General features: G+C 41.2%; 1 protein-coding gene across 11 annotated transcripts in view; it reads right to left on the reverse strand.

Moving 5' to 3' along the window:
• chd7 (chromodomain helicase DNA binding protein 7) overlaps positions 1–13,423 on the reverse strand; it is a 229,796-nt gene that overhangs the window by 138,579 nt on the left and 77,794 nt on the right. For all 11 annotated transcript variants that reach the window (XM_055634007.1, XM_055634011.1, XM_055634012.1 and 8 more), the window contains one exon: positions 9,629–9,987. In XM_055634007.1, coding sequence (XP_055489982.1) covers positions 9,629–9,987 — 359 coding nt within the window. The remainder of the gene's footprint in view (positions 1–9,628; positions 9,988–13,423) is intronic.

Genomic DNA, 13,423 nt, shown 5'->3' on the forward strand with positions numbered 1-13,423 from the left:
CTGGAGGAAAGACTCGGTGCTGAGAGCTCTCTTATACCTGCATTAAGGAGGCAATTAAACACACCTGAGCAATTACAAACATCTGTGAAGCCATGTATCCCAAACATTATGGTGCCCTGAAATGGGGGGGACTATATATAAATACAGCTGTAATTTCTACATGGTAAAATTAAAATGTATAAAAATACCCTTTAATAAAATCTGCCAAATACCCCCATCTCCTGTATCCACCTATAACTTCCCATCTCTACCTGTTTCCAGATTTTCCACTTTACTCCAATGAGTCTGAAGAAGGGTCCCTACACAAAATGTTTTCTGCACATTTCTTTCACAGACTCAGCCTACCCCCATTGAGTTCTTGCAGCACTTACTGTTTTGCTCAAGTTAAGCCTCAAGTTAAGTGTCAGATGCATGGATAAGTGTTTTGGCAGCACATTTGCATTACCAAAGTTTTGGCAGCACATTTGCATTACCAAAGTAATCTTGTAGGATTCAGAACTTGTCTTTGTGTGGAAACCTTAGCTCATTGTAAAAGAGAACACTAAGATCAGGAATAGTCTGCTTAAACATGAGAAAGAAAAGACTGCAGTGTGCCTAAAGATTTTTAACTTCCCAGTGTTTATTTTAAACCGAGAGAACACTGATAGAACCTGGACCCGTTCTACAGCATGCTGAAGACTGTTGGAATTATGTCAGAACATGCAGATCTACAGCTGAATATTGCCAGCATTTAACAGCACCAGACACTTCTGTCAATGAAGTTGTGGCCAAAGAGATGTACAGGGGAAAAATAAATAAATAACAGCTGGAGGTGTTCTGCCTCCATAGCAAAGCTCCGAAACCCAATGCAAGTCAACGTAAGTGTATTGATAGAGGGTTTGCAACTGGTTGTGTCAGTGTACAAAACTTTTCATGTTTTATTAAAACAAAAATTTCAGAACAAAGCACAGTGCACTCCCAAAATCATTGAAGTGATGGAATTATCTTGTATGATACCCATTTAATATCTGTACTTGCACTACGTTACAAATCTTCTGGAACCATAGAATTTCAGGAGCTAAAAAAAAAAACAACTTTATGTTCGGTCATGAAGCAGAGTTAAATGCATGGAGATCCAATTTTAACTCATGTTGTCATTAATTTAATGGCAATGATACACAAATAAACCTACAAATCTGCACACCTTTGAAGTGTGGGAGGAAACCAGAGAAAACCCATGCACACAGGGAGAATGTACAAACTCCGTACAGATAGCACCCGTAGTCAGGATCAAACCTGGGTCTCTGGCACTTTAAGGCAGCAACTCTACCACTGTGCTATTATGCCACCTCATTTTGTTGCTGATATTATAGTCCTGGTAGTGCACCTTAGGATCTCAACTTAATTTTTGTTATTTCGGATTTTAAAAAGAGTACTCCAACGACTCAGTACTTCACTAGGTTTACACTCTCATCTTATTTTGGTCACTCAATGCAAGGTGTTTGAATGCAAAGATAAAATTCTGCTATAAACAACAAACTACCTATTGGTATCCACCAAGGAATACATGCGATGGTCAATTCAAATTGCCACTACTCACAAATCAATATCATGAAGATGCAATTTTAACGCGCTACAATTATTCGATTGGGTAGCAGGTTAAAAGAAACATACATATTAAAGTTAAGTATTTAATTATTGCCTGCAATACCTTATTGACAATGATATTCATCGCAAGCAGTGGGTTATTTGGTTCAGCTCATGTGATTTTTCAGAATGTGCTAATTATTCCAAAAGGTAACTTCTCAGATCATATCTTTTCATTTCAGAACAGGAATGTGCAAAGTTTTACAGTAATCTTCATTCTTACACATTTTGAAACAAAACAGTAGTTGAACCATTATTTTCCCCAAACCTTTTGAGTAGGTGGGGGATTTTCCGTTTCCGTTTAGACAAACCTCCTTTAAACACCAACATTCATAATTCACCTACAAACTCACCCAGTTTTATCACAAATTGGATCACAATAAGTTCAGAAAAGCCAAAACTTAAAATTAGTAATTATTTAATAGACACTTTGCATTTGTTTCAATTTGCAGCAGACTTTAGCCTGACTATAGCCACGACGTGGAACTGAATATGTTATCAGGTTGTTTCAAGTGGAGTTCTCATGCTCGAGTTAGCAAGTATTCATGCTCGAGTTTGATCCTGATTGGCTGCGATTAGGCTTGATTTTAATTTTAATTTTGTATGCATTCAGACGTCATCACTAGGTCGAAATGGCCGGATGACAACTTTGCATATTGGAAATGCTTTTCAAAGATATTTAAAGATCAAAGTTCATTATTCACATACAAACCACAGGAGGAACCTAGAAGGTCAAACAGCATCTGTGGAGGGAAATGGACAATCGATATTTTGGGTCAGTCTTAAATCTATTCTGAAACAATAAAGGGGAGATAGCCAGTATAGGGATGAGGGGTAAGAAATGGAGCAATAGTAGTAAGCAAGGTAGATCCAAGGGAGGAGAGGTTGTTTGGCAACTAGTGTCAGGTGGGGAAGAGAAGGGTGGAAATAATGACAGAGGCTAGAAGGTAACAAAGGGCTACAGATAATGGAATGCCATTGGAAAAGAAGGAGATGCATGGAATCAAATAAGGTATGTCAAACAGATGAGAGCAGTGGGGGAGGGGAGGAGGCCGGGAAGAGAGAGGGCAGTAGGAAACATGGGAAGCTGGAAGAGAAACAAAAGGAGACCAACAAAAACATAGCAGATGCTTTGCGCTTCACAGTGGCGCAGCAATATTTTTGCTGCGTTACAGCGCCAGAAAACCGGGTTCAATCCTGACGATGGGTGCTGTCTTTACAGAGTTTGTATGTTCTCCCTGCGACTGCCACACTCCAAAGACATGCGGGTTTGTAGGTTAATTGGCTTTTGTAAATCGTCCCTAGTGTGGAGGGTAGAACTAGTGTAGAGGTGATCGCTGGTCAGCGCAGACTCAGTGGCTGAAGGGCCTGTTTCCATGCGGTGTTGGTAAACTAAACATTAAACCAGAGGGAGTAATGGACAGATGAAGCCAGTGAGGGAGGTGATCGAAAAGATTGTGTTAAAGGACTTGGGTAGATCAGATGGAATAAAAAAAGGGACAGAGAGCATGGGGAATGGGGAATTCAATGTTTATGCCATCACTCAGTTGCAATACGAGGAATAAGAGTTGGAATATATAACCCAGCTGTTCCTCTAGTTTGTGATTGACCTAACCCTAGCAGCAGTTGTGGTTGTGGATCAACAACTCAGTGCAGGGAATGGAATGAGGAATAAAATGGATAGCAACTGGGAGCTCCAGATTGCCAAGGCAAATAGAGTGGCGGTGCTCAGCAAGGTAGGTGCCCAATCTACACTTGGTCACAACAATGTAGCCACGGGACTTCCTCCAGCAGATTGTGTTTTACTCCAGATTCCAACATCTGTTGTCTATTATCTCCGTCATTTCCACAATTGCTCACTCTCTGCCAATAAAACTTAAGCAAATAATACAATCCGAGCCAGCAGAAGGATCCTGACCCAAAACGTCACCTATCCATGTTCTCCAGAGATGTTGCCAGACCCTCTGAGTTTCTCTAGCACTTTGTCCTTTTTAATATAATCTGAACGTTAATTTCTCATATCAACTTTTTATAATTCAAAAAGGAGATCAAAAATGACTTGCTTTCTCACCACTTCTAGGTTCTGAAGTAGTTGAAGGGGACAATGTGGGATGTGCAGACTGGCCAGAGGCGGGCCAGTGTGCTAAAGAAGGGTATCAAGGGTGGTGATAGGTTTCTTCTATCATTTTTACCACATTCTGTGTGCACTCAATGATAAGGTTCTCAGTACCATCTCAATTTTCCTCCTCCATTTTGACCAATCATAAGCCAGGGTTGATGTATTTCATTTTTCATGGCATTTACAAAAACATTGTTGAGGGTTTCTTTGCCCTGTTAATCTTTGATGGGAGCTCGTATTAGAGCTCCTTTTAGGGTTCTTGCATTAGGAATGATGTGGACTCGCCATCAGAGCTGACAGTAATTTGTGGACGGCAAGGGAAAAGACAGTTGTGTTGCAGGGACAGTTGATAGATAATGTGTGTTTTGGACATGCTTAATATAAAGCCCATTCTCTTCTATGCTACAGCATAAAAAATGATGCCGACTACAAAAGTCCAAATTCACTCAAATGGTAATATCGCTGCCATGTCTAAGACACGACCAGCAGGAGACAGCCAGTTCAAAATGCATGGTGTATACACTCTTTGAAAGAGTAAATCAGAAGAGTAGTGCCATCTCAATAGGGCGGGGTATTGCTTTCAAGTACGAGTTAACCCAGCATCTCAGTGGGATAAGCAAATATCATATGACCTCCATGGCTCATTCTAATGCAGAACTAGCTTGCTGCAGTCAGTGTGTATGCCCAAAACCTTGGAAACTATGAATGATTCCAACTATGCTACAAGAAGTATTCCCATTTCAATCTTACGAAAATTCAGGTCCAGATCCAAAAGAAAGATCCAAAACAAATCTGAGGAAAGACATTCTTGCCATAGAGGGAGTACTGCGAAGGTTCACCAGACTGATTCCTGGGATGTCAGGACTTTCATATGAAGAAATACTGGATAGACTCGGCTTGTACTCGCTAGAATTTAGAAGATTGAGCGGGGATCTTATAGAAACTTACAAAATTCTTAAGGGGTTGGACAGGCTAGATGCAGGAAGATTGTTCCCGAAGTTGGGGAAGTCCAGGACAATAATAATAATAATACATTTTATTTTCGAGCGCCTTTCAAATCTCAAGGTCACCTTACAAAGATTAAACAGAAGAGAAAAAAAACATATAGTCGGAGAATCAAAAAAAAACACAATGTGAAGAGAGAGCAGCGGCAGCTAAAGCGCGCCAGCGTCCACTCTCTCTTCCGACAGCCATCTTGGACACAGACTAACAAAGTACCTTACACACAGAAAAATCATGCCCCCACAGTGGTTACCACTGTGGGGGAAGGCACAAAAGTTCAGTCCCCAACCCCAGTTCTCCCAAAAGTCAGGCCTATTAAGGCCACCGCTGTTGCCTCAACGGAGGCCTGATGTTCCTGGCCGTTCTAGCCGGGTGGTCTTGCCCCGGCGTCGGGAGAGTCCACACAGCGGCTGGGCCACCTGCTACGGCCACTTCCTAGCAGGGGATTGTCGGCTTCCGAAGCCGACAAGGACGCACCGAGTTGGAGCTCCCAGGCTCCCGATGTTAATGTCGGCGCCGCCCGCTCAGCTCCGCAGACCCGCAGCCCGGAGGTGTTGCTCTCGGCGGTCCAGCTCACCGGAGCACCAGCGCGTCGACCCAGGCAAGGCATCGCCCGCTCCGCTCCGCGATGGCGCTCCAGTGCCGCCACCGAAGCCGAGGTGCTGGGCGGTCCCCACCAGGAAACAGCACTCCAAGCCCGCTGGTAGGCCACGAGGACGGGTCAACGGGCAGCCCAGAGAAAAAGCTGCCTCACCGACCAGGTAGGGACCTAGAAGTAAGGTTACCTCCTTCCCCCCCCCAATAAGAAGTCCATTTCTCCGAAAAAACGACGAACAAAACTAACTAAAAACTGGAAAAAAAAAGAATTAAATGGACGGCTGCTGGTTAGCAGCCGTTCCCCAAGATGGCTCCTCCTCCTCTGAGGACAAGGGGTCACAGTTTAAGGATAGAGGGGAAGTCCTTTAGGACCGAGATGAGACAAACATTTTTCACACAGAGAGTGGTGAATCTCTGGAACTCTGCCACAGAAGGTAGTTGAGGCCAGTTCATTGGCTATATTTAAGAGGGAGTTAGATGTGGCCCTTGTGGCTAAAGGGATCAGGGGGTATGGAGAGAAGGCAGGTACAGGATACTGAGTTGCATGATCAGCCATGATCATATTGAATGGCGGTGCAGGCTCGAAGGGCCGAATGGCCTACTCCTGCACATATTTTCTATGTTTCTAAAGGTAAACTAATCCTCCTAGAAACTTTTAGACTAGGATCAGAAATGTAGAGAATGGGTGAAGTGTGACGATTTACCCCTTGAGGCACATGGCGGAATTTCCAGTCCAAAAATTCCATTTGTTTACAGGTAATTAGCTTTTGGTCATTCTCATCAAAGCAACCCTCCGTTTTCTGATAGAAAAGCCAAGAGCCTCTTAACAAATGGAAACTACAAAGAACTTCAGGTAAATGTCAGTAATGATCATGATTTGGATGAAGCTGACATCCCTGCAGAATGTTGCTGCGATGATGATGCAATGTAACAGTTCTTGAGCTTTGAATGGGACCACTGTTGCCAAATGGCCCTGTAATAGTCTGTGGAAATTGGTTGTGACAACACCATGCTCCAAACAGAAGTAAGGTCCCATTGGAGTTGCTATTCCCAACTCCATTCATTGCGAATCACACCCTTCTGGTAATTTGACAGTAGAAAGAATAGGATGTTAATTGTCTGTCTCATGATCACTTCTCATTCCCAAGTCAAGGCAGGGTTATTTCTGGATTTAAAGCTCTAGTTCCCCCCGCACTAAGGAAAAGTACAAAAAACAAAAGGTAGTTTTATGGCATAGTAGGCTGATGTTCCACAATAGCACTGATGCCTGGGCATGGGAGCACACCATTTTAACCTAGTAATTACATCACGTCAATAACGAAACGAAGATAAGCAGTGCAAGGAAATTGGTTTGTGGTCCATCCATAAGTCAGCAACTTATCAATTTTCCTGCTTTCATGACTGACACGAGTCACATCAGTAAAAATGTTCACATCATTCTGTTGGAAGTTGCAGAAGCACATCCTTTCTTTGTAAGGCATTGAGAAATATGCTCATGTCCTGCTCTAATATCACCCAACATTTTTATGGGCATTGTGAGGATGAAGGAACTACAAATGCTGGTTTACACCAAAGATGGAAATGAAGGGCCTCGACTCAAAACATCACCCATTCCTTCTCTTCAGAGATGCTGCTTGTCCCAGAGATATTCAGGCATTGTTTGGCAGAAAGGCAAAATTAGTTGTGACAAAACTAAATCTATACTGTATAAGTTCTTGTCAATACATGTTATTTTACTATGCGTTGTTTGAAGCTATGGCACACAAATACATTTAGAAGTAAAATAAATAATTAAACATTTAATGCTCTAAAAGATGTCATCCAATATTTCTTTTCAGAACTCCATTTGGACGAGAGATAATTTTGTGTTAAAAAGATGAAATTTTTCGCCAACTCATTGCTCAGCAGTAACAGGAAACTGAACATATCAAAATGGCATTATCCGATAACTTGTGGTTCAGATCAGAGCACCAACTGATGAATCACCCATCATCAAGCTACCACTACCTGGCAAAATACTACAATGCCCTGCCATTAGCATCATTCTGCAGTAATTATAGCGAAAATCTCAAATTAGATAGCATATTGAAATAGAGATTTTAATAGTTACAATGAGGCATCCACATATAGGGCAAAAGCAATCAGTTTAAATACACCGCTGCCATGAAAAAAAATCCACTCTGTTTAAGAATGTGTATTAGTTCAAGCATATGTTAAGCATAATCAAAACTAAAGCCAGCATTTTATGCAGTTAAAAAATACCAGTAGTACCTGCTGGAAACAATGAGTCATTTTTACTTCACATGCTGCCACCACTGTCTAGCAAAACACAATCAGCCAGTTATACAACCTTATCCACCTAACCAAAGCTAGGAAAGCAAATCATACACTGGCTATAGTAATGCAACATTAAAAATGTCCTGCAATTTTCCAAAGGAAAATGAAATTGTGCATATTTCCAAAACACAAATCTTAAATCCAAAAAGGTAATGTTAATATGTAGATTAATTATTCACTAAATAGGATTTTAACAGTACGCAGGATTCTGACAAAAGGAGATAAAACAGGAAAGTTATTTTGTTTGATTGAAATTCTGGTGATATGGTCCTTTTCCTGCAAAATTTCCCAATGTTGGATCTTACAGAGAATGCAGCTGAGGCAACTGCATGTTTTATTTTTTACAATGGTGATAAAGTAATTTACAATGGTTCATGGTGTGGGGGGGGGGGGGAGAGATAGAAAAAAGGAGTAAACATGTATGTAAAAGCTGGTTAACCAGCACTCTCCAGGGGGAGCAACTGGGCTAAGATCAGGCACTGCCAAAGAAGCACCCTAGTTAACATAGAGGCAGCGCTGTGGGAACATCCACACGGAAATTTAGCCAACTCTGCAAATTCCTGGTTAACTCCTCCCTTCCCACCCAAACCACTTCTCCCTGGGTACCTTCCTCTGCAACCGCAGGAGATGCAACACCTGTCCTCGACTGTCCAGGGGCCCCGACAGTCCTTTCAGGTTAGGCAGAGGTTCACTTGCACCTTCTACAACCTCATCTACTGCATCTGTTGTTCAAGATGTGGACTCTTATACATCGGCGAGACCAAACATAGACAGGTCGATCGCTTTGCTGAACACCTTCGCTCAGTCTGCCTGGACCCACATGATCTCGATTGCTAAACACTTTAATTCTCCTTCCCATTCACACACAGACCTTTCTGTCCTTGTTCTCCTCCATTGGCAGATTGAGACCAAATGCAAAATTGGACGAACAGCACTTCATATTTTGCTTGGGCAGCTTACAGTCCAGTGGTACGAATATTGATTTATCTCACATCAGGTAGCCCCAGCATTCCCTCTCTCTCCAATCCTCCCCCACCAAATTAGTACCAGCTTCTCATTTTCACCCAACACACAGCTAACAATGGCCTGTTTCCTTTATCATCTTTACTTTTTTGCATATCTTTCATTCATTGTTCTTTATCTCTCTACATCATCGTCTATATCTCTCATTTCCCTTTCTTCCCTTCCCTCCCCCACCAACTAGTCTGAAGGGACTCGAACCGAAACGTCACCAATTCCTTCTCTCCAAAGATGCTGCCTGTCCCACTGAGTTACTCCAGTTTTTTGTGTCTATCTTCGGTTTAAACCAGCATCTTCAGTTCTTTCAACACATTAGAATTTGTCACTTTGATTCATGGAAACTACATAAGATATTTAGGGTTTTTTTTACATCACAAGTATTTTGTAAATAATGGCATGTTATTTAGACTGTGCATGCAAGTCTGCTAACATTACAACCTATGGAGGAACACTGTTGGCAGGTTGGAGATTGCTGTTAAACTATACATGCATGAAAATTGCCACGTTTCTGTCAATTTCAGAGCACTCTGACACAATAAGGTGTTCTCTGTATTGCAGAGTCTGTATAATTGTACCCTTTCGTAGGCTATTCTTACTATTTAAGAGCAGCGACTCACCAGCACTTTGATTATCACGCAATTCTGAACTTTTGATTGCACTAGGAGTAACTCTTATTTCAGCATGAAGATATCAAAATGTTGAAACCTCTATTGTATGCTGTCTCAACAGCTTTTATTTTTGATAAAATATTTACACTGTATATTATACGTTTCATCCGGTGCCCAAATACAATGGCAACATGTTGGAGCAATTGCCCCCTACAAAGTACAAATCAAACATCTCAACATCTTCTAGATATGACAAATTCAATTTTACCCTGAAAAAGATCAAAAATGTATGTTAGTAATAAGATATTTACTTTCCTACCTTGCATTTTTGTTATTTTTGATCTTCGCAGTTGCTGTTGACTTTGTTTTTTTTTCCTTTGCTTCTTTGGAGTCCTTGGGGTCTTTTTTTTCTTTTGGTTTTTTCTTTTTCTTCTTCTCCTCAGTTGAACTATCCACTGCCGTGCCAGAGATTACCAGTTGGTCAATCACTTTGGGAATATTCTGCTCACCCCGAGCTTTAGCCTTGGCAATGGCCTCGGCCACAATACGATTGGCTTTCTCTTGCATCCGTTGCTGATCCAGTGACTTCTGTCGCTCTTCTCCACTTGCTAATTGAGAGTTTTGTCCACTAATCTGAGTCATGTCTGACTGATTATCAGCCAAAGTATTTGAAACCAACTAAAAAGGATGAAAGAAAAATTTTAAAAGTCAGTAATTTTGCTTGAAATAATCAGATCACATCGTACTTGTAATCAGATAAAACAACACTTTTAAGGAACACATGAACCCATAATTTTAATTTTGTGTATGGTTATTTTCACATCACTTGACATGTTTGACATAAGCAAAGCATTGCTTTTAAGTAACTTAGTGCCAAATCATGACAGTAACACAGAAACATGGAAAAATAGGTGCTGAACTAGGCCCTTCAAGCCAGCACCGCCATTAAATATGATCATGAAATTTCATCGAAGTCATCCTGCTTTTCCCCCATATCGATTGATTCCATACCCCCCATTCTTAAACTGTGACCCCTGGTTCTGGACTCCCCCAGCATCGGGAAAAAAGATTTTTTGCATCTACCTTGTCCATTTTATATGAGAATTTCTTATGTTTCTATAAGATTCACTTTCATCCTACTGAATTCCAGTGAATACAAGCCCAGTTGACCCATTGCACCCAAAAATTGCTCACAATACCCCAGGGTGCGGTCTCATCAGGGCCCTGTACAACTCCTTGCTCCTAAACTCAAATCCTCTCGCAATGAAGGTCAACATGCCATTAGCTTTCGTCACTGCCTGCTGTACCTGCATGCATACTTTGAGTGACTGATTTACAAGCACACCCAAGTCTCGTTGCACCTCCACTTCTCTTAATCTGGCACCATTCAGATAATTTGCCTTCCTGTTTTTGCCACCAAAGTGAGTAACCGTACATTTATCCACATTATACTGCATCTGCCATGCATCAGCCCACTCACCCAACCTATCCAAGTCACCCTGCAGCCTCATAGCATCCTCATCGCAACTCACACTGCCACCCAGCTATGTGTCATCCGCAAACTTGGAGATGTCACATTTAATTCCCTCTTCTAAATCGTTAATATATATTGTAAATAACTGGGGACCCGTTAATTCATACACTTTGCTTCCTGTCTGCCAACCAGTTCTCTATCCATGTCAATACCCTACCCCCTATACCATGTGCTCTAATTTTGCACACTCATCTCTTGTGTGGGACCTTGTCAAAGGCCATTTGAAAGTCCAGAAATACCACATCCACTGGCACTCCCTTATCCATTCTACTTGTTACATCCTCAAACAATTCCAGAAGATTAGTCAAGCATGATTTCCCCTTCATAACTCCATGCTGACTTTGACCGATCCTGTCACTGCTTTCCAACTGTGCTGCTATAAAATCTTTAACAATCGACTCAAGCATCTTCTCCAACACCGATGCAAGGCTAACTGGTCTATAATTCCCTCCTTTCTTAAAAAGTGTGGTTACATTGGCTACCCTTCAGTCCACAGGAACTGATCTAGAGTCGAGAGAACATTGGAAAATGACCACCTATGCATCCACGATTTCTAGGGCCACCTCCTTGAGTACTCTGGGATGTAGACCATCAGGCCCTGGGGATTTACCTGCCTGCAGTCCCAACAGTTTACTTAACACCATTTGCTGACTAAAGTGGATTCCCTTCAGACCCTCCCTCCCACCAGATCCTCAGTCCCCTAGTATTTCAGGGAGATTGTTTCTTTCTTCCTTAGTGAAGACAGAACCAAAGTACTCGTTTAACTATTCTGCCATTTCTTTAATCTAAAATCATATGTGGCTATTTTACACCAGCAATACGACCTGAAGTACAACGTCTATGGTAGGATTGATGCATATTACTTATTGATGCACTGATTAAGAGTCACATATGTGCACTACAGTTCTCTCTTGAAGATGCTCACCTACATCTTTGATTCTAGAAGTTCAAAAAACAAAAAAACACCATCACTACAATTTATAAGCAGATTTGCTGATAGTTATATTATATTACCAAGTCACCTCTATTGAGTTTTCATCTTAATTTTAAATTCTTATTGGTTTAATGTTCAGCAGAATGATTCACAAAATTGTAATAAATAATCTTGCGGATGAATACTTAACACACAAGAAAGCGCCTTTAGACGGCAGAACTGAGTGAACAGCTGATGAAGCTGACTACTCATTCACAGCAATTCTATTCCTTCTTAAAAGTATTTTCTTGAAACGGGTGGCAAGGAGGGAGAAGGGAATAGAAAAGTTTAAAAATAAATACAGCTAGGTTACAGAGTGGAAGGCTACTATCTTGACTTTTTCAGTTATGTTGGCTCTATATAACAAAGCTAGTCCCCACTCTCAGCCTACTCCCAATTACCATGTAATTATTTCCTTTAAATTACTTAACTAGTTTATTTCTGAATGTCAAAAGTGAATCTCTTTACAGCTATTCATGACAGTGCATTCCAGATTCCAACTATTCACTGCTTAAGTTTTCCTCATACTATCAGTTCTTTTACTGATCATCCTCAATCAACAAATCCACTTTGCCCCTGGTACCAAATGGAGCAGTGCATCTCCATCTAATCTGACTATATGATTTTAAGTATCCATCAGATTTTAAATACTTCTGTCAGATCCCTTTGTTTCTTCTGGTACAATTTTGTCAATTTGCCCTGCCACTTTCAACAACGTAAGCGATGTACCCGTATATGCCTCTGCACCCACATCTCTATAGGACACATTGCCCATTAACAGTCCTATGAAGCCTTATGATCAGTCTTATGATCAATTTCACACTTCATATTCATGGAAGTATCAGAATCATTTTAACAGCAACTTCACCCGAATCCTTTTCTGTCAGATTATGAATGTTTCAGAGTGGAAATCTTCTCAAAACAAAAACTCGAGTAATAAACAGGGTTAAAAGACCAAGGTATGCATGATACAGTCATCTTTAATTGCATGTGATTATTTCCTTTAAATTACTTAACTAGTTTCTTTTTGAACGTCAAAAGTGAATCTCTTTACAGCTATTCACGACAGTGCATTCCAGATTCCAACTATTCACTGCTTAAGTTTTCCTCATACTACACAGTTTTTTTACTGATCATCCTCAATCTACAAATCCAGTCTTTGCCTCTTCCACCAAAGGGAGCAGTCTATCTCCATCTAATCTGACTATATGATTTCTTAAGCCACTTTTTAATCAGTTTAGAGCACCATTTAAGTGTTCATTGCACACTTCCGTCAGTTTCTGGTGCCTGAGAGTTAGACAGTTAACATATGAATATAAAGAAGCCTGTATATCTTTCACCAGCCATGCTGCACCTCGAGAGTTGCTATTGCCAACCATAGTGGGAAATCCCTAAATAATTAGGATTATTTGAATACATAGAAACATAGAAAATACGTGCAGGAGGCCATTCGGGCCAGCACGCAATTCATTGTGATCATGGCTGATCATCCCCTATCAATAACCCGTGCCTGCCTTCTCCCCATACCCCTTGACGCCACTAGCCCCTAGAGCTCTATCTAACTCTCTCTCTTAAATCCATCCAGTGACTTGGCCTCCACTGCCCTC

The sequence above is a fragment of the Leucoraja erinacea genome, chromosome 4, assembly GCF_028641065.1.
Source record: "Leucoraja erinacea ecotype New England chromosome 4, Leri_hhj_1, whole genome shotgun sequence".
In the NCBI taxonomy this organism is placed as follows: Eukaryota; Metazoa; Chordata; class Chondrichthyes; order Rajiformes; family Rajidae; genus Leucoraja; species Leucoraja erinaceus.